We start from the raw sequence: 24,920 nt of genomic DNA on the forward strand, positions 1-24,920 counted from the left end.
AGATCCATCATTGCTTTGATCTACAGTTCTCCCTGGATGTAGGTGAACTACAACTTCAGAGCTCAAGGTCAACGCCCACTAAACCCTTCCAGTATTTTTGGTTGGTCATGAGAGTTCTGTGTGCCATATTTGGTTCAATTCCATTATTGGTAGAGTTCAGAATGCTCTTTGATTGTAGGTGAACTATACATTCCAACAACTACAACTCCCAGATGACAAAATCGATCAACCCCTCCAACCCCACTAGCATTCAAATTTGGGTATTTGTGTCAAATTTGATCCAGTGAATGAAAATACATCCTGCTTATCAGATATTTACATTATAATTCCTAACAGTAGCAAAATTCAAATTATGAAGTAGCAATGAAAATAATTTTATGGTTGGGGGTCAGAACAACATGAGGAACTGTATTAGGGGGTCACGGCATTAAGAAGGTTGAGAAACACTGCTCCAGAGTTCATGCTTGCAGATGTAATGCTTCGGTTTCTTGCAAACAGCATCAATCCGTCCTTTACGTTCTGAAATGGGAAAGAAAAACACAGGTCCCAATCAAACATCTCAAAATATCTCAATGTTCAAATTGATTTTACTTGTAAACAAATGTGTCTTCTCTTGTCAATTTGTTTAATATGCTTTTAATCAACCATATTGCCTTGATTCTAAGATGCCACAAATTGTAATATTGTAATTGTAAGATGTACACTTATTTCAGTACCCTATCTATCTATCTATCTATCTATCAAGATTCATCCTGGTTTAACAGGATGAATCTTAGATAGAACTGAACTGAAGAGATGAAGCATTTGCGTTATATTTTTGAACTTTTGCAGATAAATAGAGATAGATAGATAGATAGATAGATAGATAGATAGATAGATAGATAGATAGACAGAGAAACAGATAGGATGAACCGACTGATCAGTTTGGACACCATAATATGCCAAATAAGAACAGTAATATAATTTAATCATGGGAAAGTCCATGTTGGTGCATATTGGGCAAATGTTTACAACAGATTTTTTGCAGCTAGACAAATAGACATGGCAAATGCCATGATAAGCTAAGTAACGCATAAACAAGCAGCACCCTGATGCATGTTGGCTGAATGGTTAATTCCTCCTGCTTGCAGACCCTTAGGTCCCTTCCACACAGCCATATAACCCAGACTATCAAGGCAGAAAATCCCACAATATCTGCTTTCCTGCTCCGAAGTGCAGCTGGGGGTGGGGAAGAACTTTGCCTCCTCCCATGAAGAAGGAGCTAATCCACATGGTAGTTGGGGCTTTTGCAACACATAGGTGGTTCATTCTTCGGGTGGGTTATAGGCTTTGGCTGGGGCGGGTGCTCATCCACACTCCCCCCCCCCTTTCTCACGGAGTGGCTATCCGGCCCATTGGGGCTGTTCTACCCGTTACCAGGAGTGCAATGATGCTGCCACTAGTCCCTACAAAAAAACCCCAAAAAACCCAACAACTGTGCTCTGGTCACCACTTGGCTCGGTGCTACTGCGGAGGGCCCTGCGGGCGCCATCCAGAGGAAGCCTTATCTCCCACCCTTTCCTTACAAGTGGGAGGGGATAGTGGGTTTTTATTTCACACCCCTCCTTGTTTTTCCCTCATCAATAACCGATTTAGATTATAGTTTAGGCAGTTTGGCTTTGCCCCGGTGGGTTCTTTTGGTGCCCTCAATTTGCTAGCCTTTAAAACACATTCGACATTTTCCAAATTGGTGGGCTACCACGTGGCCAGGCTTTAGGCCTAGTTAGAGGTTACCACATGGTGGGCGGCCATTTTGTCTCCCAGTCCATGCTTGGTGGACATTTTGTGCACTCAAGCGTGGGCAACCATTTTGCTTACTAAGCATCGGATGGAGACGTTCATGGGGGCCCAGTAGCTTATTCAATTGCACAGTTAAAATAAAATAATATAAACCAACCAAGCGATTGTTTACATCCGGCAACTGAAGCTAAATGGGGTTAGCCTAGGCGGTCTATCATATTACTAAGGACTTCCATACTGTTTGATTATGTGCTATATGTGACTACAGCGTTGGTGCCAGTCAGTTGGCAATTATGAGACAATTTATAATCTCACTATATACTAGACAATTTATAATCTCAATATATACTAGGTGCTGGAGGAAAGTGCTGAGAGTGCCTTGGACTGCGAGAAGATCCAACCAGTCCATCCTCCAGGAAATAAAGCCCGACTGCTCATTGGAGGGAAGGATACTAGAGACAAAGTTGAAGTATACTTTGGCCACATCATGAGGAGACAGCAAAGCCCGGAGAAGACAATTATGCTGGGGAAGGTGGAAGGTAAAAGGAAGAGGGGCCGACCAAGGGCAAGATGGATGGATGGCATCCTTGAAGTGACTGGACTGACCTTGAAGGAGCTGGGGGTGGTGACGGCCAACAGGGAGCTCTGGCGTGGGCTGGTCCATGAGGTCACGAAGAGTCGGAGACGACTGAACGAATGAACAACAACATACTAGACAATACACAGGCATCAATCCAAAAACAAACAAACAAGCATTTAAACAAAGGAATATGTATATGTATGTGTGTGTGTGTGTATATATATATATATATGAATCAATATCAATGGATAAATAATGCAACCCCCCCCCCCCCCGTTGGCGCAAAGGGGTTGAAGAAAATAATTAAAATAAAATAAAATAAACCATGCAAAAGAAGCGGAAGACTGGTTTGGATCCGGATAGAGTGCAGATGAGATCCCCCTGTCAGCTTCAAACATCAAAACATTCAAGCCACCCCAACTCCCGGAGCTATGTCCTTGCAGATGGCTAATTCTCTCACACCAGAAGGGACTTGCATTTTCTCAGTTTGCTCCTGACACTATATATATATATATATATATATATATATATATATATATATAGGAAATAATAATAATAATACAATATCAAATAAGGTCCATTATGTATTCATGACCCAACAATTGGTAAGTAACCTTTATACAACAATACTCACATAACTGTTAAGGTTTTCAATTGCCAAATGGGCTACCGGATCCCTATGCCACAATACCAAAAGACGTTAAATCCATGACATTCTTCTGTTCACAGGATGTTACCCAGAAAGAATGCTGCTGGTTCAAAGGGCAAAGGCCCAGCTAACAAAAGGCTGACAACACATTGCACGACCCATACCAATGCTACATGAGATGACAAAGTATCAGCGGTAGTATTCCACGCCCTTGTTGCCCGCATCGATGCGGTTGAAAGGGAGACAGGCATTTTCCCAGCTGATCGTAATTCACAGTCAACACAAATGATAAGCCTGACTCCTTGCCTGACTTCCTTTCTCTTGTGTGTCTTCACTAGGACCCGAAGTTGAATGAGAGATTGAACATATCCTGGTTCATTACATCCCGGAGATGCCCGTGGTGGAACGCAGGGCGTTCAGTGTTTTTGACTTCACCATCATTATCTCCCACAGCTGCCAGTGAGATACCAATTCAGCCATTGGTGCCTAACACTATGGCGACGTTGCCAGGTAACCTTGATTTACCTTCGGGACACGGGGACGACATAGGTCCACAGATAAGTGAGGCGATTAGTTCAACCCTTGAAAAGGCACACACAGAATATTATAATCTGATATCCAGTAGCTGCCCCTCACAGCCACGAGTCTCAACTACCAATTTAGTTGATACTGGAGAGAAAATCAACCTCTCAGATAAAAGAGCCACGGGGTCACTGACAACATCAATAAGGGTGGTTACTACATCTTTGGGATCACAAGTACCACATGACATAGTGGTTAAGATATTGAGAAATGAATACATTGACTTATTCACTCCACAATTTAAGGCTGAACGGGAGAAACAATAAAATAACCATGGGCCCAAAAAGCGTGGCTGTGATACAAGAAATTGAGATTGATGAAAATGGGGATAATTGGCTTAACTGTTTTTTGATCTATGCCTGGTGTGCTAATGCAACATTACCCGGCCCGGGCTTATTCCCTATTTCAATACCTGGACATCATTCGCGAGATATATTTCAGCTTTCCGGGGGATATTTGAATCTGCTATGGCAGGCTCTTTCACCTGAAAGTGGCCAGGGATCCCACACTTCGATGGGATTTAGTAGATCAACCGTTATGACGACAGACGATAGCCCTTCCACATGTGGTGGCAAGATAGCTTGACTTCCGGAAATGTAATGTAAAGGATGTCAGCCAGGAAATTTTCTGCTGCATGCGGGCCTCTCCCTACTAATTTTGGAAAAGGCAGAAGATCACCTGCCACAGATATATGGAGTGGGCGCACTCCTACAGATAAGGCTGCGGAGCCTCCCAAAACATTGCTCGTTATCTATAGCCCTCTAGTGAGTTGGCCAGACCAAGCCCCCTCTTCATCAACTCAGGGGAAGTCGTGACTTGCATAAAGATGCTCCAGCCTTACCTTCCTTTCGCAAAGGGCCTTATTAGAGGCACCTTAGTGTGGTTCAAGGACTCCACAAAGTTAATTAAGGTGAGCCCACTAGTTGCCAACTAGGTTAGATTATGACTCCAATTGGACTCAAGTTGTGGCTCTTGGTCCCGATGAATACATGGTTGATTTGCTATATGGGATGACTCAAGGTAAACCGGGGTTCACGATTGCCCCCCCCCCCAATAGGTTTTAGGCATTTCATAGTTAACAGTTAATATACTGATCCGTTCGCCAAAAACAAAAACAAAAACCTTAGTTTTTTCTCTTTGTTGTTGCCAAGTTAGCCCTGAGATTGCTACATGCGGAGAGGGCTCCACATATGGGTTGGTTGTCTCTTTATTCGATAGGGACAAACTCCATTTTAAGATCCAGTCAACAGCTTAGTGTGCTATACAAAGGGCTCGCCGGTTTCGGCTTTCATTCCAGTTATATTGGATCCACCCATCACCCTTTGGAAATGGGGATGATTACTTCCACATCATAGGCCACCTCAGATGTGGACAACCCTCAGGCTTGGAGGAATGTCACCCTTAGAAAGAGACATAGGACCCAGAAGCCTCCTCAGAATACTTCTGCTCAGCTGCAGTTACACAATAGATTCCAAATTCTCACACAGCTATCACTTGACCAAGAAACACAACACATTCAGAAAGACCAGAATGGCTTAGATACTGATCAGTGGCTCGTCCTTGATCAGTGTGCGGGGGATAGCCCTGACTGGGACAACACTTCACAACATTCACACTTACACAATCATGCAGGTGTACCATCCCCAACCATAGTCCAGGTGCAACAGGAACGCATACAGGAGAACGCTAGGCTCTTGGACGAATCTCAATGGATTGTCCTTGATGAATGCACTGGGGATGTCGAGGAGGAGGACAACACTTTACACCTACACAATTCACCCCAACAGGATCACTTTTCTGGGGACCTACACACTACATTGCGCAAAAGGGGCCCTGCCAATCCTGAAAGTAAACAGGTCTTGGTAGTAGGCGACTCCCTCCTTAGAGGAACGGAAGCCGTCATTTCCAGACCGGATGGGATGGCTCGAGAAATATGCTGCCTACCGGGGGCAAAAATACACCATATCACTCAGAGGCTCACGAGGCTCCTCAAGCCCCATCACCGTCCTCCCCTCATGTTGATTCGTGTAGGAACCAATGATACTGCTAGGCATACTGTTCAAAAGATCACAAATGATTTTCGAGCTCTAGGAACAAAGCTAAAGCAATGTAATGTACAGGTGGTCTTTTCATCCCTCCTCCCAGTCATAAAACACGGTCCTACAAGGGCCAGAAAAATAGTACAGGTCAATGACTGGCTTAGAAAATGGTGTCAGGAGGAACACTTTGGCTTCCTTGACCATGGCCTGCTTTTCCAGGAGGATGGCCTACTGGCAAAGGATGGGGTGCATCTCACACAAGTAGGAAAACACCTTTTTGCTCACAGACTCGCAAACCTCATTAGACGCACTTTAAACTAGGCCCACTGGGGGAGGGGGACAACAGCCTTGCGAACACTACTTTACCCACAATGTCGGGGAACTGCCAGAAGGCTAAACGGAGGGCTGCACAAACACAAAAAGGACGAAGTACCAAAAGCACAATAATCCCAATTAAACAGCTCAGGGGAAGATCTCAGGGGCTCACATGTCTTTACACTAATGCACAGAGCATGGGAAATAAACATGACGAACTCCAACTTTTAGCACAACACCACAAATATGATATCATAGGCATCACTGAAACCTGGTGGGATGACTCCTATCACTGGAATGTAGACATTGAGGGCAATAACCTCTTTCACAGAAACCGAACAAAGGGGAGAGGAGGCGGAGTAGCCTTATATGTCAAAAACTCTTATGCGGCAGAAGAAATGCATGACAGCAATCCGGGAAAACAGCTTGAAAGCATCTGGATAAGAATCAAGGGAACTGGGACTCAAAAAGATCTTGTTGTAGGAGTCTACTACAGACCTCCAAGCCAGGAGGAAGAACTTGATGAAGTCTTCTGCCAACAGTTGACCAAACAGGCACAGAGAAGAGATGTAGTAGTCATGGGCGATTTCAACTATCCCGATATTTGCTGGAAAACAAACTCGGCCAAGAGTACAAAGTCCAACAAATTCCTCGCTTGCCTTGCAGACAATTTCATGATCCAGAAGGTAGAAGAGGCAACAAGGGGATTGGCTACTCTTGATCTCATCCTAACAAATGCGGAGGACCTGATCGATGTAGTTGAAGTGGTAGGATCCTTAGGGGCAAGTGACCATGTGCTCCTGCAATTTGAGGTACAAAAGAAGGCCGAAACTAAGACAAGTCAAACCCGCATTTTGGACTTTAGGAGAGCTGATTTCCAAAAAATGAAGGAAACGCTGAGCAGCATTCCGTGGACACAGATACTAAAAGACAAGGGAGTTACGGATGGATGGGAGTTTCTCAAGAGTGAAATACTCAAGGTGCAGTTGCAAACCGTGCCAACAAAAAGAAAAAATAGGACAAGTGCAAAGAAGCCAGAATGGATGTCCAAAGAACTTCTAACTGTGCTGAGACACAAAAGAGACATGCACAAGAAGTGGAAAAAGAGAGAAATCACCAAAGAAGAATTCAAACAAATAGCCAACACCTGTAGGGAAAAGGTCCGCAAGGCTAAAGCACAAAACGAGCTCAGGCTTGCCAGGGACATTAAAAACAATAAAAAGGGATTCTTTTCTTATGTCAGTAGAAAAAGGAAAAACAAGGAGGCGATAGGGCCTCTTCAAGGAGAAGATGGGGCAATGCTGACAGGGGATAGGGAAAAGGCAGAATTACTTAATACCTTCTTTGCCTCAGTCTTCTCACAAAAAGAAAGTCATCTTCAACCTCAGCAAGACGGAGTGGATGAGGGATTTGAGGACATACAACCCCAAATTGGGAAACAAGTCGTCCAGGAATACCTGGCTGCTCTAAATGAGTTCAAGTCCCCAGGGCCAGATCAACTACACCCAAGAGTATTGAAGGAACTAGCGGAAGTCATTTCGGAACCATTGGCAACCATCTTTGAGAGTTCTTGGAGAACAGGAGAAGTTCCAGCAGATTGGAGGAGGGCCAATGTGGTCCCAATCTTCAAGAAGGGAAAAAAGGATGACCCAAACAACTACCGTCCGGTCAGCCTCACGTCAATACCAGGCAAGATTCTGGAAAAGATTGTTAAGGAAGTGGTCTGCAAACACTTGGAAACAAATGCGGTCATTGCTAATAGTCAACATGGATTTATCAAAAATAAGTCATGCCAGACTAATCTGATCTCTTTTTTCGATAGAGTTACAAGCTGGGTAGATGCGGGGAATGCCGTGGATGTAGCGTACCTGGATTTCAGTAAGGCCTTCAACAAGGTCCCCCATGACCTTCTGGCAAGGAAACTAGTCCAATGTGGGCTAGGCAAAACTACGGTGAGGTGGATCTGTAATTGGTTAAATGGACGAACCCAGAGGGTGATTCTCACCAATGCTTCCTCTTCATCCTGGAAAGAAGTGACAAGTGGAGTGCCGCAGGGTTCCGTCCTGGGCCCGGTCCTGTTCAACATCTTTATTAATGACTTGGATGAAGGGTTAGAAGGCAGGATCATCAAGTTTGCAGATGATACCAAATTGGGAGGGATAGCCAATACTCCAGAGGACAGGAGCAGGATTCAAAACGATCTTGACAGATTAGAGAGATGGGCCAAAATGAACAAAATGAAGGTCAACAGTGACAAATGCAAGATACTCCACTTTGGCAGGAAAAACGAAATGCAAAGATATAGAATGGGGGACAATGCTACAAGCTCAGTCCACAAGGTTAAGTCATGTGAGATCGACTTCTTAAAAAAAATATCCATATAAGTTTACATTTGAGAGAGTGACCGGGCTCGTCGTTATAATTTAACCTTATTTACCCATTATACGCTGCTAAACCATGCGGGCCGGCATTTCCTATATTAAACAAACCATGTAATGGGCTCAAGCCAAACACCCCAACCTGTCATATCAAAATTCCTGGGGACAATAATGTATTACAAAATAAATAAACAAATATGTATTAAAATGAATAGAGTCATGATAGAGATGCTGTGCAAAGGCGATGCAAGGCTTGACATGTTGAATCCAAGAGACACGATGAGATAGGCCAATATTACTACTATCAGTCCTCATTCAAGTGAGCGAGACCGCGAGATATAGCTAACACAGCCCATAATGTTTATCATTACCTGATTAGGAGCCATAATTACAATTAGGCTCGCTCATTCAAGTTTTAGTCACCAAAGCCCTTGACATCTGGATAACTTTGTCTAACAGTACTAGTCGGCATTTCAAAGATAAGCTCCATGGGCTACGCAATTGACCCCTTACTAAATCATAAGATCATGTTATATATATATATATATATAACAAAAAAAAGGTTGACCATTAAGTTATGCTATGAGAGTCATAACAGAGAGACAGATTTGTCACAATGACACTAGGTTGGATTACCCAGCCCCCGTATAACGTGAGATGGCACGCGGGTGTTTTTTGGTGCCACTTAAAGTTATGCCTTCGGTGATCACGACAGAAGGCATCGCAGTCAATGTGTTTACCTGAAAGGGTCAGGTCCAGCTGGGGCCCAGTTGATTGCAAACTGATGGCAAGCCTGTCAAATGTGTGACTCCTTGCATGTTGGGGAGGGGTACAACGCCCCCTCCCTTTCTTTTTACCTATGTTATGTTGAGTTTCAGCTCAGTTCTGTTGACACATGGACGGTTGGCCTGATGGATGCTACATGGAAGTCGGGGACAGAGCCATGGGCTCAGAGTTATCCCTATGGCCAACATTGTGAGTCCTGACATTGATTGAGATGGAGATTGAGAAAGAATACTGTCTCTTGGGCAGTTGTTTACCATAGGGGCTAAAGGAGCACCTTGCTTGTTAACCACTGGCTGGCAGGTTACCATAAGCTGTTTTTGTAAGATGGGTGGGGATGGGGGCTAAGTAGACACCTGCCCCCATTCTATGGCGAAAAACAGCTAGGAAACACAGATTTGGTGTGCACTCCATATGGGGTGAAGTCCATTAACAGATAACATCACCGGTTGATATACTAGCCTAGTTGAGACTAAAAGATCAATGGCCTTGGAATGGGGAGGGTCTTACCTCAATGCCTTGGGGAAGATTCCTCCAACACATTTCCCTACATAGGTCACCCAGGTTTTGGTCACCTGGGGGCCCGGGTGCTTCACCCTATTTTGCCTAGGGGTAGGCCGGGAAGGGACACTACCTCGGCTTTACTCACAACACGTTCATGCTAGCTATATACTGAGATTCATTTATAGATTTAATTAGTTAACAGTTAATAAAGTTGCCCATATTTTAACCCACAACTGTTGTGTTGCGTCTTCATTTCGGGGGTTGGCAGGCAATCTGCTTTCAACTGGGATGCCTGAGTCCACACTGCCATGTATGAGACCCATCTACCTTCATTGCTGTCTATGCATCTGCACGACCACTTCGATCATCAGGGGAGGCCCTCCTTTTGCTCCCACTTCCGTTAGAAGCGCAACTTGTGGGGACAAGGGAGAAGGCCTTCCCTGTGGTGGCCCCTACCTGGTGAGAGTAGGCAAGCACTCACTTTGGCAGCCTTCAGGAAAAGCCTAAAGGCTTGACTGTTCCGATGTGCCTTCGAGGATTGAACAACAAGACTCCTACCTTGACCAACTCAGTACATAATGCCTTTCAATGCACTTTATCATACCTTCAGTGAATTAAATCCCATTGTTTGTCCCATCTGAACTTCCCACCAGATACAGTACATTACCCTACTCAGCCATCTCACCCAGGGTTTTACAATTCTATTTGTTGTATTTGGCCCTGCTCACTTGGTTCAATGTTTTGTTATTTATGTTATACTCTGTATTAACTTTATATTATCTTCCTTGATTTATTTTATTGTATTTTATTTGATGTATTATCTTATGCTTTTTTGTTGTATTCTTTTGCTCTGTTGTAATTTGTTGGGCTTGGCCACACCAAGTCCCCTTGGGGAGATGGAGGAGGGGTAGAAATAAAGATTATTATTATTATTATAATTTTCTAGCTCAAAGCAGAAAATGTGAGATTCTATTCAGCTGTATGGAAGGGCTTCAGTCCATGATTTATTGTGACACAGTAGTCACCATGAAGGCTGTCACATACATAACACTATGTAACCCATTTTTGTTCCTGGGTTATGAATGTTATGTCCTTATTGGTTCTATCATAAAAACACTGAAAAGATTTATTATACCACAAAACTTAGTTTTTACAGAACATCCTGCTATAGTTTTTCAATAAATATCTTATCAAGTCTCAACCAATTCAACATAGTTTGTGGCAGCCACAAAAATGAAGTTTCTGGAGTATAACAACTACTTTCAAAGTAAGCGCTGGGCCATTAAACAGGAAATAACACGTCCAAACCAGGAACAGAATTCTTTTTTTCAAATTTTGTTATGTAGTGTAATCCAGAGAATTAACCATAAAGCTTCTCAGGGGACACGCAAGACAGGAGTCTCATACCAGGGTGACAAATCAGAGCAAGCAGACTCTCTCTTTACTTGCTCAGCTGTTCCAATAGAAATGGGAGCATTGCCTGCTTTCCACCAGCATATTCCTCTTGAATTCTGGCTTGTTGTGATGTTGGATGTGGCTGTAGTAGGCATGTGTCCACATACAAATAATTTTTTACTTCCTTAAAAGATTGGTGCCTTTCACAAGAGGAAGCCCTGGCAGCTACTGACCCTAGTATCAAATGGATGCTGCATTTTCTCCTGCTTTTAGTTTGGTGTTATCCAGAATATTGGACCCTGCCAACAGACCATGTTCAGCACCTTGGACAGATGCTTCAAAATTCAGATTAAGTTCCACTAACATTTTCACCACCAATTTCGTCTGGCAGAGTGGGAGAGACAATAATAAATCACTCCCCATTGGGTCTCAACTCAACTCTTTCCCTTACATCTGTTCTCTTTGCAGAGAATGCCATCACTGTTACTGTGTTCCTTAAGACGATGCAGTTTCCTATCAGGGGCTCACCTGTTGAGGCTCTTAGGGCTACGCAGTATTCAGAATTCCACAGATTGTTGGGTTCCTTCTGCATCCAGTGGGTGTAGTTATATGTGCCAGGAGAAAAGGAAGGGGAGGAAAATAATCACTCCTGCCCCTCTCCCTTTTCCTGGCATGTTGTTTCTATGTGCCAGGAGAGCTCCGGAAGCAGTTCAATACTGGCTGTTAAGTTCTTTCACTTTCCTCTCTGTTTTGAAGGGGTTTGGGGGAGGGGGTGTGAGTATCTCCCTGTCCTTCTGGAAGGCTCCAGGAACACATGTGGACACTCCCTCCCCCAGAAGCATGCGCTTTCTGGGGCATGTGTGGATGTGAACTCAGGCGCAATTGTGTTTTCAAAACCCGATTGCTCCCCGGTTAATGGGCTGTGCGGAACCGTTCATAGTTTGCCTTGCTGAGTACCAACCACTATGCACAATGCTTTTTAAAAAGTAATGCTTGGTCCTCTGTATCCATCCATGGGTTCTCTGTCCTTGGATTGGATGGCTGAGAGATGTCCCCTTTGCTCCAGGTGACAGCCCCAGATGAGGAATGCTTTACATAAAAGCAAAGTGTGACGAATTTCCCTACCTTAGAAGACCAGGGATTCTGACAGTTGTAAAGTGCCAGTTGGGGAGTAGGAGAGTTGAAGGAAGGGAGTCAGAGAGAGTGGTTGGAAACACTGAAGCCAGAAGTTAGTGAAGTTCAGTAAGCCGTTGGGGAGGAAAAGTAGTTTGACGATAGGTTAGAACAGACCCGGGAAAAGGGCTGTTTGAAGACTAGGTTCTAGTTAGCACTAGTCTACTAGATTCCTGTGAACTTGGAAAGTTGATTTGTAACCTGAAGTTTTAAGCACGGAACTGTGCTACGTAACCATTAAGCTCCATACACCTCTGCAACCATTAAGATTTATTGCCTGTTCTGAAAATACAAACAAACCTCTTTCTTTATTGTTAAAAGAACCAGTGCCTCTGTGTGTCTCTCTGGCCAAGAATCCCACAACAAGACTGGGGAAGAATATTTTATAACTGGTGGCAGCGCTACTAGAAAGACCTTGGAACTTATGTTTCTGTGCCCTGAGTTCAAATTCAAACCATTTTAGTTTACTTTCAGCACACTCCGTTTAAATCTCAAACCACCTTTTTAATTTGGGTGGAAGCCCAGTCAATCCACAGTTCTTTACATTCTGGTGGCCCTTTGGGTTCACTCTGTTAATTGACCAAGTCTTTTTCACAAAGCAATTGAAGGGTCCCCAGAAAAAACAAGAGAGAACGTGTGTGTCCAGAAGACAGCCTTCCTTTTCAGAATTCTCCACAGGGTCTTCTTGATCAAGGCTGTACTTCCCTGCCTTCTCTGTTGATAGAACTGCTGTTGCATTGGCCTTTAACCAGTCGACTCACCTGGACTCCCCTTTGCATAGGAGGGTGAGAAAATCGTGTTTTAGTCTGTAGCCCTTTCATCTTATCTGCCCCCCCCCCGCTCCCTTACATCGGTCAAGAAGAGGATTCTTAGCATTCATGCCATTTTTCTAATTTTCTCTTTGTATTGAACACAGAAAGTTCTGTTGGGTTTTTCCTGCTATCTTTCTGTTTTCTTGATAAAGAAATGATTGCTTTTGCTGCAAAATCAGCTTGTTCTTCATTTGTTTTTGTTTTTTTTAGTTACTCTAGTGAATTGTGTCCATTTTAAAGCCTTTCGCCTATAAGGTCCTGCAGAGAGCTTTCTCCCCAAACTCAATAAACCCAGTGCTCTTCTATTATCAGCAGCGTTAAGAGAAAATGCAAGTGATGTACATTCCCTCTTTTGCACAAGTGTTCACAACAGGCCACCCCTCCTAGTGACCCTTGTGGGAGTGGGATAAGTACTCTCCAAAACACAAGAAAAGACCATGGAATAGATGCATAAAGAAAAGTTTATTTAACTTCACATTGTGCTGCAGCCATTAACAAGGGTGAGAAGAAGAGGTCAAGCCAGGATTTCAGAGACAGTATTTTGAAGGCAATCATATGGTATTTTTGAGCATCAGATCAGGAAAAGTGGTCAATGATCATCAAAGACATATCCATCGAATCTACTTTCATCCGGCATGCACAGCTCATGTTATTCAGGGAGCTCTACAGCCTTTGTTTGCAGCCTTTGTTTGCAGATGAAGGCGTTAGTATTCTGGCAATATATATCATTCCAATCCCTGAAATCTAAAATACAGAAAACAATGTCATTTTCTTCTCAATTTGCTATTTATTGGGGAGGGGTTTCAGGATGTTGTCTCTGTGTCAGCTCTCTAGTCCTCAAGTTTAGAAAATACCTTTTCACTGGATAACTGCTCTGCTATAGCCTCAGTTATATGGTGCTGAGTTGTGATTTGGTTTATGTTTGTAAGGCATTGGAATTTGCCATTATTGCTGAGTAAACTGCCTTGAGTCCCCCCAGGGGTAAGAAAAGCGGTATATAAATACTGTAAATAATAATAATAATAATAATAATAATAATAATAATAATAATAACTGAGAAGAATGATTCTAGGGTTCAGAATTTGGTTGGGTGTGTGTGTGATAAAGTATAATGCCTGTAGCTGGGTTTTGTACCCATAATTTCACATAGCTATGCCCCAAAAGTATTCTCTGTAGGCATTTTCTAGGTCCTCCAAAGTTATTCTATGTTTGCTTCTGTTAGAATTAGGTCATAGAGTGTTGCTGGAAGACCTAGAAACTGTAGATGGGTTTTCTCTCTAGGTATTTTCTAGGTCCTCCACCATGATTTTACACATCAGCTAGATAACATTGTTTGTTTTCAGTCTTTTTCAGATAGCTTACCTGTGAAAAGGCTGAGTTCTACGCAGTATTCACGATTGAGGTAATTGTCTGGCTGGCCCCTTGCCCATGCCTTGTAGTTGTAGGCTGATCCATCAGTCCACCTCCATTTCCCTTTCTGCAGACATGAGATACATAAATGAGGAAGTGAGGGGACAATTGAGATGGTACAGTTACCGTCTCATCTGGAAAGCTGTAGGGGATTTTATTGGGTGTAATAGAGGTTGTCTAGCAAGAGTCTGTGATTGGTTTTCTGCTTTAATACCACTCAGGAGACTTGCGTGGTCAGGAAAAGATCCACATTATAAGTAGAAAGCTTGTGAAGATATATAAACGTTTAGACTTATGTTGGAAATGTCAACAAAAGAAAGGAAGTTTTTACCACATGTGGTGGACCTGCCCAAAGACAAAAGATTTCTAGATAAAAATTCATAATGAAATGCAAAGTATATTAAACAACAAAATCACATTGAACCCAGAAACGTTTTATTAGGATTATTAGATAAGCAAATGCTTGGTGCTTTCTTTACATGACGAGAGCACCAAGAATGGAATATGCAAAATTGTGGGTGTCCTGGCAGTGGGAATGTAGTAACTGTGGAGCCCTATTCTTCACCCGCATGTTCTCCTGCAGTGAGGGCATCCGTTTCCAGGTGGAAGGCAGTCCCAGTTGGGGCAGGATTGATGCGCCTTCCCCTTGGCACATTTCTCTCTTTCGCCCTCCAATCATGCCTCTTCAAATTTTACAGCTGGTCACAGCTGATCTCCAGCTGGAGCGCTCAAGGGCCAGGGCTTCCCAATTCTTGGTGTCTATGCCACAATTGCTAAGGTTGGCAAAGATGCAACTAACCAATAACTAATATATTTTCCCCCTTTTCTTCCCTTTCCTTCCTATTTCCCCCCACTCCCCATTCTCTGAGTAATAGTGTAACAAAAATTATTTGGAAAACCGCAGGCATTTCCATGTCAACCTACAACTTCCTTAAATGCGTGAAATACTATTTTGGGGCTAAGATCTCCCCATCTGTGCAGGTGAATTTTGAAATGCAGGAGATCATAATAATAATTCACAGCTGCACATCCCAGTGATGTACAACACACTATCCAATTTTCTTGGTTCAGCATAATTATGTGTAGCATAGTTGTTTAGGAGTATGCTCTGTAGAATGTAGTAGTGCTTCCAAGTCTTGGTGTGATAATATAGCCACAGGGAGGGTTGGTAATTCCCTTTATAATTTCTGAGTAATGCCTGGAATGGACTCACCAAAGCGATGATGAGAATTTGTGAGAAAACCAGGGCATACTCACCTCAAGGGGATCATGCAGTCCGATCCAGACATTGTTTCTTTGGAACTGGTGATTGTCGATGTAGTGGGCAACGAGATCTCTCTCTGCCGCAGTAAGAATAGAGGCCAGATGAGTCCCGGGGCCATGGCTCTGGCACTCAATCTTGGGGGAGAGAAGGGACAAGAAGGAGTTTTATTCACACTGTCATCTTCCAGCAATAGGATAAATGCAGAGCGGGATCTCCTTGAAATTATTGCTTTTAAAGCTTCTCTAGACTTTTTGCTTCATCCTTCTCATTTGTGGGGGACAATGGAAGAAATGAAGTCAACTTACCCTGTTTCCCCGAAAATAAGACATACCCATAAAATAAGCCATAGCAGTGCTTATCAATATCTGAAATGTCACATGTTTTTCATACGATAGACTCAGGGCCCTACCACACAATCAAATAATAATAATAATAATAATAATAATAATAATCTTTATTTGTACCCCGCAACCATCTCCCCGGTGGGGACTCGGGGGCGGCTTACATGGGGCCAAGCCTGAACAACAATTACAAATCAGAAAAACCAAAACACAAACGAAAACGCAGACAATAAACAACATCATAATTACATAAAGCATATAAATACATAACAATATAAAAGGTACAATAGACACAGGCACAGAGACAATGGGCAGGCTACATGTAATTACTAAAAACAACTAATTAAAACTAATTAAAAACTCAGACAAGATAAAAGAGAGAAGCAAATAATATGTGGAGCAGTACTCATAATGGCAGGGGTTGTGGAGTCAAGCTTCCCACAAAGGGGAGGGCGACTACTCTAATGACAGAATTATCATCTAAACTGTCATGTGATATTGTATACCTACTCATCAAAGGCACAATTCTGTAGAACGTAGTAGTGCCTTGATATGCTGGGTTATATGGCTTTGTGGAAGGGGTCCCAGGCTGCTTTTAACCGAGTTCTTCTTCCTGATGCTTTCTTCCATTCCTTGGCAATTATGAAACGAGGCTAAAAGAACTTATAACTTATCCAGCAGAAAATGTTTCTTACCTCAGCTTCTGCCCATGTCGTTTCTCTACCAAAATAACCATAACAGTTCCCTTCACTTTCCATCCAATCTCTGGGGCAGGATTTGGCCTCAGCTGCAATGGGAAAGGGATATGAATGTAGGACAAGTTATAGAAGATATTAACTGTGTTCTCTCTTATGTATGGAAACCTTACACACTGGTTCAAAGGTAGACATTTTGTGGCTTGTTGGGTGTTATCTGCCATCCATCAGCTACGTATAGTCAACCTCCCAAAGTAACTGCTAACATAATACTTTTGATGTTTCTTAAAGGGACTTACCTCCTGGAAAAGGACTGGAGAGCAGAAGGCCAAAAAGGCATAGGCTGGCATAGGCGAGGAGTCCCATCTTCCTGATGACTTTTAAGGGAGATTCAAAAAACATTCCAAAGAGTTATGTTGAGTGAATAGCAAATGGAATAACAATGAGAAGTAGTTCAGTAAGTTACAGAGCACCTTGACTTTCACCTATGCAGAAACTTCAGTATTCTCATTAATTATATACCCTTTTGATATTCTTTTCTTGCTGAATGAAATAATCTCCTCCTATATGAATAAAACAAGTCACTCACCTGATGCTGGTTTCCCCCTCAGTAAACGGATCCACTGGACAACTGAACTGAGAGGTTCTTTGGCAATGCTCTGCTCTCTGTCTTTTCTAGGTTATATATATATGATTGACCAGAGATAATAGTCCAATATCAAGACGAAGCAATGACGAAATCCTGGTTGAGTTTCCTTACACTTGAACTGCTTACGTGTTACTCATTAGAAGGACAAGGTAAATTCTTCTTTAATCAGATAAGGAAATATATTCCTAAATAAACAACTCTCTTTATTGATGTCTGCATGGTTATGAGTGCAATAAATAAATTGCCATAGATACAGATTCAGTGTAACAACCATGAAGATGCTATATTGTTTTTGCAACCATTGTTGACTCTATATCCCACTGTGCATATGGTTCTAGCCCAATGCTTTACTACCTTCAAAGTACATATGCTGTGAAGTATTCTTATTAATACTTCTCCTCAACTCTACATTTCCATGTTTACAGTGTGTATTCCCTCGTTATCCATTGCCTCTTGGATTTATTCTTTTCTCTGTTCAGTATCTTTCCAAATGTCAGCCAAGATCTATATAGTGGTCAGGAGTGCTTATTATCTACTTCACCTGATATACCAGACATTAGCCTTTTTAAAACTGGAAGACAAAGGGTACATGTGTTGGTAACCTCACAACTGGACTTCTGTAATGTGCTGTACACGAGGTACCCTGTATTGGAAATTCCAATTAGTTCAAAATATGGCAGCCAGAATGGATACCAATACATTTAGGAATGAGCACATCACACCTCCTCTTAGATTACTCCCCTGCTTGCAAATCAATTTCCAAGGAAAAATAACTTATTGGTTATCACCATTAAGATAATGATGCTGGGGAAAATGCAAGGAAAAAGCAAGAGGGGCCAGCCAAGGGCAAGATAGATGGATGGTATCCTTGAAGGGACTGGCTTGACCTAGAAGGAGCTGGGGGTGGCCTCAGCCGACAGGGAGTCAGATGTGACGAAACAAATAAACAACAAATCACCATGGAAGTCCCAAATTGTTTGAGTCCAGGTTATCTGTAGGATCGTCTTCTCTCATATAATCCCCCTATACAGTTCGGTTCTCTGGGGGACATTTATTTCAGTCAGTCAGAATTCGACTGCAACTATCACTCAAGAGACCTTTTAAGCAGTTTATGTTCTCTTGGCTTTGTAAAAGTTGCTTATTGCTTTGCTGCCTTCTTTAGACTCCTTTGTAGCTTCAATCAGTTTATTTTATATTTAGACAAAGACTGCTACAGACAACTATTTTTGGGTTCTTCAGCCATTTTGGCTAATGAGAGGCATGCATTGTGTGAAATGTAGTTTAACAGCAGGGCCTTTTGTAATTTCCTCCATTGGGAGCCTGGCCTTCCCAAACTACAGTTAACGATGGCTGTGCTTAGCCATGCCCACTGCTTCCCTTTTTGCAGCCCTGGCGGAAAGAATGAGATTATAAAAATCCCCTTGCCTTTATCAAAGTTGCTTAATGGTTGTGAAAATTAAAATAACCTTTGGAGACATCGAACATTATAGAATATTTCCGGGGGAAAAATGATAAGTGGTTCAAATTTGGATTTCCCCCCAACCTTTCCTACATGGTTCAAAACCTGCTTCGGATGTCCAAATTCATACATTTTTTCCAAATTTCAGTCCTTTCTGAACGAACCTATCCAACCCTATTATCTATGCATTTAATGAGGCTTGAGCCTACCTCGAGTCATGAGAGAGAAATAATAACAATAACAATAACAACAACAATAGTAATAAGCTAAACTCATTTGATATATCCCAATTTGTGTACTAGCCCCCAAAATGTTGTTGGTCTGAAGGATGACAAGCTTCTTCTATAATAGGGTGGGGACTCTTCAGATAGAAGTAGACAGAGTTGAAATCCCCGACTCCCTTAGGGCTGGTTATGGGCAGCTGGGGGTAGCAGTCCTTCAATATCTGGAAGCAGATCTGTAGCTGGGGGTGGGGGGTGTTAGGGGTTCAACCCCCCCCCCCCCTTGAATTTTTTCAGGGTAAAAAAACCTGGATTACTCATTAATTTTAACTGGTTAACCAAATCTCCATGCCAAGTCAATGAGAAGCCAAAATTAAACAAGTCCCTCCAGAACTGCAAGCATATGTTGACAATTTATTCACACTGTCATTGCATGCAGCAATAGCTGATACAGTGGAAGCAACCAAGCTGGCCCACCCATAACTGGCAGGCAAAGCCTAATGCATTGGGGGGAGGGGGTGGAACGAGACGGGAGGGACATGAAGGGACTCATGAAGGAGCCCAGAGTTTATGGGGATGGTTGAGAGGGGTGGAGCTGCCGGCTATTTGTGGCTGCTCGGCCCCCCTGCCGTGCTCTTTGCTTCAGCGTGAGGTAGGAGGTAGGTTTCTAATGGGCAGTTAGGCCTTTCCTTACTTGCTCCCTCCCCTTCTCTTTCCCAGAGGATAGTGGGGTGTTCAGCCTTTGCCAATATATTAGGAAGCCAGGTCTCCATTTTGTTCAGACCTCATGTTGGGCTTCACGCCTTTGGGCTGTTGTTGCGCCAGGATGGGGTCATTCTGGAGGGGGCCTTGTGGTCTTCCCTTGTATCTGAGAGGCCCTCCAGGTTCCACCGGTCAGGCTCATGGCCTAACAAACTAGAAGTTATCAGATCTGTCCTGTTCTGGAAGCTGTGTAGTCATACTCTCTTGGCCCCGGAGCAAGGCACAGACACACTACTGGAAGTATAACTCTTCATTACGTGGCCAACTGTCTGGTTTGGGGTGGGAATCCTAGCTTCCCACCCCAAACTTCAGGCTTGTGTTTTCACCTCATGCTAGGCCATATGTTGGGCTCTTCCTGGAAGAGACTGTTTGCTTTGCTAGCACAGGTGGTGCCATTTTCCACAGTGTTTGAGAGGGCTTGGTAGGTATTGCTTGCTCAGGCTCATAGTCTAACCTCCTGAAAGGCACAGTCACACTCTCTTAGCCAGAGTGTAAGATACATACACTCAGATTAAAAATGCATCTTCATTATATTATTTATATTCATTATGGGGGATATCTTTGCAGTGTCTTTTAGGGCTGTGCTTTTGTCTTATGCCAAGCTTCTTCCATTTGGGGCAGCAGTTCTCAACCAAGGGGGTTGTTTGGCCATTTCAGAGGGGTTGCGAGGCCGCCTCCTTTGGCCCCACTCCCTTCATCTCCTAAGAATGGCTGCCTCCCTTGCCTGGCTTTTGCCATGGGGTCGCAAGGCAGGTGAGGAAGGCTTTACAAAAAGCCTGGCCTTTCATGAAGCCTCCCTCGCCTGCCTCACACTCTCGCCGGCCAGCAAGGGTGCGGGCTCCTTCACTCAAGGCCTGGCCTTGTGCAAAGTCTTCCTCGCCTGCCTCGTGCTCTCGCCAGCCAGCACACTGCACTTATCTATGCACACTGCACTGATCTTATTTGTAGTGCAAAAGACACTTAAAGACAATATAATAAAATGAAGAGCAATTTTAACAAATGTAAACTTATAAGTATTTCAATGGGAAGTGTGGGTCTGCTTTTGGCTGATGAAATAGGATTGTTGTTGTTGTTGTTGTTGTGTGCTTTCAAGTCGTTTCAGACTTAGGTTGACCCTGAGCAAGGGCCGGGTAAATGACCTTGGAGGGCCACATCTGGCCCCTGGGCCTTAGTTTGAGGACCCCTGCTCCAGAGTGTCAACTGAAGTTTATCAATGGAGCCTGGTTTCTGTCAAAGTGTATTGACACAGTTTTCAAGAGTTTCCAACAGACGTGGTATTCCTTTGTAACGATAAATTACCAATTAGCAGTCATTTTCAGTTATTTTAAGACTTGAAACTTTGTAACTAAAATAGAAGATAGATTGAACTAAGTCTATATAAAAATATAGAATGAACCATACCATTTAAATTATTTTGTGTTATGGAACTACTCTAAACAAAGTTTCAACCCCTCCCGCCATCCAAATTTGTTTTTCTGTCTATGACCCTGTCTGGAAAGCTGTATGATTTCTGCCCCGGTCATCAAGAAATGAGAATAATGGATTCTAGTTATCGCAGAAGGTATATGGTTCTGTTATCTGAGTGATTTAGAGAACAAATACAACTTCAATATACATTAAAGGAGCTCCAGGACAATATAATTTACAATTCACAGGAACCCAAGGTAATCACAATTCATGTCATCATAAAATGAACCTTTGTTCATATTATTTTTCCAAGGAATTTCTGATTGACACGTATTAAACACACATTAAAGCAATGCCAATACTTCAAGGTTCATCTCTGATTCCCTACCTTTCTGTTATTTAGAAGCAAGAAACCTTCAATTTCCTATGAAATTTACACTAGGGTTGTGCTTTTGGGGTAAACCTTGCCCCGTTTCGTGTCCTGATTTTTGTTGGGGCCCCCGATCCCTTTTATAGGACTCTCCCAAAATTGGAAGGAGAGATATTTGTTTTGGAAGCTCCACTTCCTGGTGCGTGCTTTAAGGAAGCTTCCATTCTTCTTACCTGCTACCTGCTGTTTGAACTCTAGAGTAGGAGGCACCTGGTTGTAGGCACTGGCAGGCGCATGCAGTTTCTGGGTCTGCCTGTACACCACGCCAGACACACACTTTTCTTGGAAAGAGAGTTTGTATGTGGTGTGGCGTGCAGCCAGGCCCAGAAAGCAGACGTGCCTGCCAGTGCCTGCAGCTGAGTGCCTCTTACTCTAGAGTAAGAGGCGCTCAGCTGCAGGTGCACTATGGGCCTGCCTGCACACCCCACCACACACGTACTCTCTTTCCAAGGCGAAGAGGCTTTTGGGTCAAGCAGATTTTCATGTGGGGAAGGGGCTTCCCATTTCATGCTCCCAAAGAAATGGAAGACACAAAAGAAACTGTAGAAACAGTAGGAACGAATTCCGTGCACAAACTGCAGCATCTGAATCTCCTCAGTATAGAAAGTGCAACAACAGGTGGAAACTGAGTCCCTTCTACACTGTCTTTATAGCCCAGGGTACGATCCCAGATTATCTTCTTATCCCAGATTATATAGCAGCGGAGAATCATATAATTCAGTTCAAAGCAGATAATCTGGGATCAGATCCTGGGACATAAGGTCAGTGTAGAAGGGGCCTAAAGCTGGTTCTATATTGCAATATAAAATCTAGATTATCTGCTTTGATCTGGATTATATGGCAGTGCAGACTCATATAAACGATTTTAAAGCAGATAATGTGGATTATCCGTTTTGATAATCTGGATTATATGGCAGTGTAGATCCAACCGGAGAGAATACAAGCTACCATGTTTCTGGGTTATCTGTTTGCCATCTGCCTTTCAGAGACTCAGGACTCATTGGGTTTGGATCCTATTGCTTCATCATCATCATCATCATCATCATCATCATCATCATCATATCATCATAATTTATACCCCACTTTTTCCTCCTATAAAACTCATCAAAACCAATGCAATGCAATTTAAAACCTAAAATATCCAAACAATAAAACAGAATTAAATATGAATGGTAGTAAAAAAAACCCCAGTTAAAATCCTTGAAATTTATTAAAAACGTATTCAGAAGTAAAAACCACTGCACCCCCTGACTTGATCTTTAAATCCTCCTTCTTTAAAAACCTGCCTGAATAAAAAGAAGGATTCCACCCATTGAATCCAATGCTGAACAGGGAGTTAATATTTAGGTTATTTCCATTTGTCTGATGGAAATGAATAATAGTGTTTGTCTATTCTCAAATGAGTTAGATGGTTATTTTAGCACCCCCAGTATTGTAAGTCTTCTACATTCATCTGCAGTACCTTCTGTAGAACTAGCCTGAAGGTCATTTCATAACTATGTCTCTCATTGCGTCTCCATAAATCAAAAACTTCAACTGGAATTCGGAATCTGAGTTACAAGAGTTATGCATTCATAACATATTCACATTCAAAAAGGCTGTGTGTTCACTATGATAGTGTTGTCCCTAAGATGCACTTTCCCCCTTCATAAACTGAAAGCCTACCTTGCTGTTTATCCTTTTTGGGCTGCCCTCAATTACATATTTTCTATTGCTATCTCATCCAGGGTTTTATTATTTTACCTCGTCCATTCAGCCTGCCCATTCTGTTCAATTTTATATTGTGTTAATTTGCTTTATGTATTTTATTTTGCTACTGTATATATTTTATTCTGATATAATTTTTGTTGTTTGCATTCTGTATGTTATCTTGCTGTATTGTACCTTTGGGCTTGGCCTCATGTTAGCCGTCCTGAGTCCCCTTTGGGGAGATGGTGGTAGGGTATAAATAAAGTTTATTATTTTATTATTATCATCATGACACTTGCTCATATGGTAAACATTCCCAATCCTGCTTTCTCAGGCATCAGCCACTGCAAGTGAAGAAGGTCTATTCTTCTGTCAGTCGGGGCTGATGTTTCCATCCCCCTTCTACCAGTGATTTTCAATGGGTATACATGCCAAGTTTTGACAGTGTGCTGAGTGAATTAGAACCAGACATCCTGAGGAGTGAAGTTGAATGGGCCTTAAGAAGCATTGCTAACAACAAGGCAGCAGGAGATGACGGGATCCCAGCTGAACCGTTTAAAATCTTGAAACATAATGCTGTCAAGGTGATGCATGCCATATGTCAGCAAATATGGAAAACACAAGAATGGCCATCAGACTGGAAAAAATCAACTTATATCCCCATACCAAAAAAGGGAAATGCTAAAGACTGCTCAAACTTCCATACAATGGCCCCTATTTCTCATGCCAGGAAGGTAATGCTCAAGATCCTGCAAGGAAGAGTCCAGCAATACAGGGAACGAGAGTTGTCAGATGTACAAGCTGGGTTTAGAAAAGGCAGAGGAGCAAGAGACCAGATTGCCAATATCCACTGGCTAATGGAGAAAGGCAGGGAGTATCAGAAAAACATCTATTTCTGTTACATTGACTATTCTAAAGCCTTTGACTGTGTGGATCATAATAAATTGTGGCAAGTTCTTGGTGGGATGGGCATACCAAATCACCTTGTCTCTCCTGAGGAATCTGTACAAGGACCAAGTAACAACAGTAAGAACTGACCATGGAACAACAGACTGGTTCAAGATTGGGAAAGGCGTACGGCAGGGTTGTATACTCTCACCCAGCCTATTCAACTTGTATGCAAAACAAGTGTGGGGCTTGAGGAATACAAGGCAAGGCTGGGGTGAAAATTGCTGGAAGAAACATTAACAACCTTATATATGCAGATGACACCACTTTGATGGCCGAAAGCGAAAAGGAGCCGAGGTGCCTTCTAATCAAGGTGAAAGAAGAAAGCGCAAAAGCTGGGTTGCAGTTAAACATACAAAAACCAAGATTATGGCAACAAGAATGATTGACAACTGGAAAATAGAGGGAGAAAACGTGGAGGAAGTGACAGACTTTGTATTTCTAGGTGCAAAGATTACTGCAGATGCAGACTGTGGCCAGGAAATCAGAAGACGCTTACTTCTTGGGAGAGCAATGTCCAGTCTCAAGAAAATAGTAAAGAGTAGAGACATCAGACTGTCAACCAAGATCCGTATAGTTAAAGCAATGGTATTCCCCATCGTCACCTACGGATGTGAGAGCTGGACCATAGGGAAGGCTGAGTGAAGGAAGATAGA

General features: G+C 42.8%; 1 protein-coding gene across 1 annotated transcript; it reads right to left on the bottom strand.

The window, feature by feature from the left end:
- Positions 1-427: 427 nt before the first annotated feature.
- Positions 428-17,073, bottom strand: LOC137097323 (C-type lectin-like). The gene is made up of 6 exons (XM_067469597.1): positions 16,999-17,073; positions 16,700-16,791; positions 15,657-15,797; positions 14,423-14,466; positions 11,533-11,603; positions 428-519 (listed from the first exon to the last, which is right to left on the bottom strand). The coding sequence occupies exons 1-6, from the start codon at positions 17,063-17,065 to the stop codon at positions 428-430; spliced, it is 507 nt and encodes a 168-aa protein (XP_067325698.1). The 5' UTR covers positions 17,066-17,073.
- Positions 17,074-24,920: the final 7,847 nt, after the last annotated feature.

This window comes from Anolis sagrei, chromosome 6 (genome assembly GCF_037176765.1).
Source record: "Anolis sagrei isolate rAnoSag1 chromosome 6, rAnoSag1.mat, whole genome shotgun sequence".
Lineage (NCBI taxonomy): Eukaryota > Metazoa > Chordata > Lepidosauria > Squamata > Dactyloidae > Anolis > Anolis sagrei.

Coding starts and splice junctions, on each gene's coding strand:
- LOC137097323 (XM_067469597.1), bottom strand. CDS start 17,065: ATGGGACTCCTCGCCTATGCCAGCCTATGCCTTTTTGGCCTTCTGCTC. Junction 16,792..16,998: donor CTCCAGTCCTTTTCCAGGAG/GTAAGTCCCTTT, acceptor TTCCCATTGCAG/CTGAGGCCAAATCCTGCCCC. Junction 15,798..16,699: donor CGACATGGGCAGAAGCTGAG/GTAAGAAACATT, acceptor CTCTCCCCCAAG/ATTGAGTGCCAGAGCCATGG.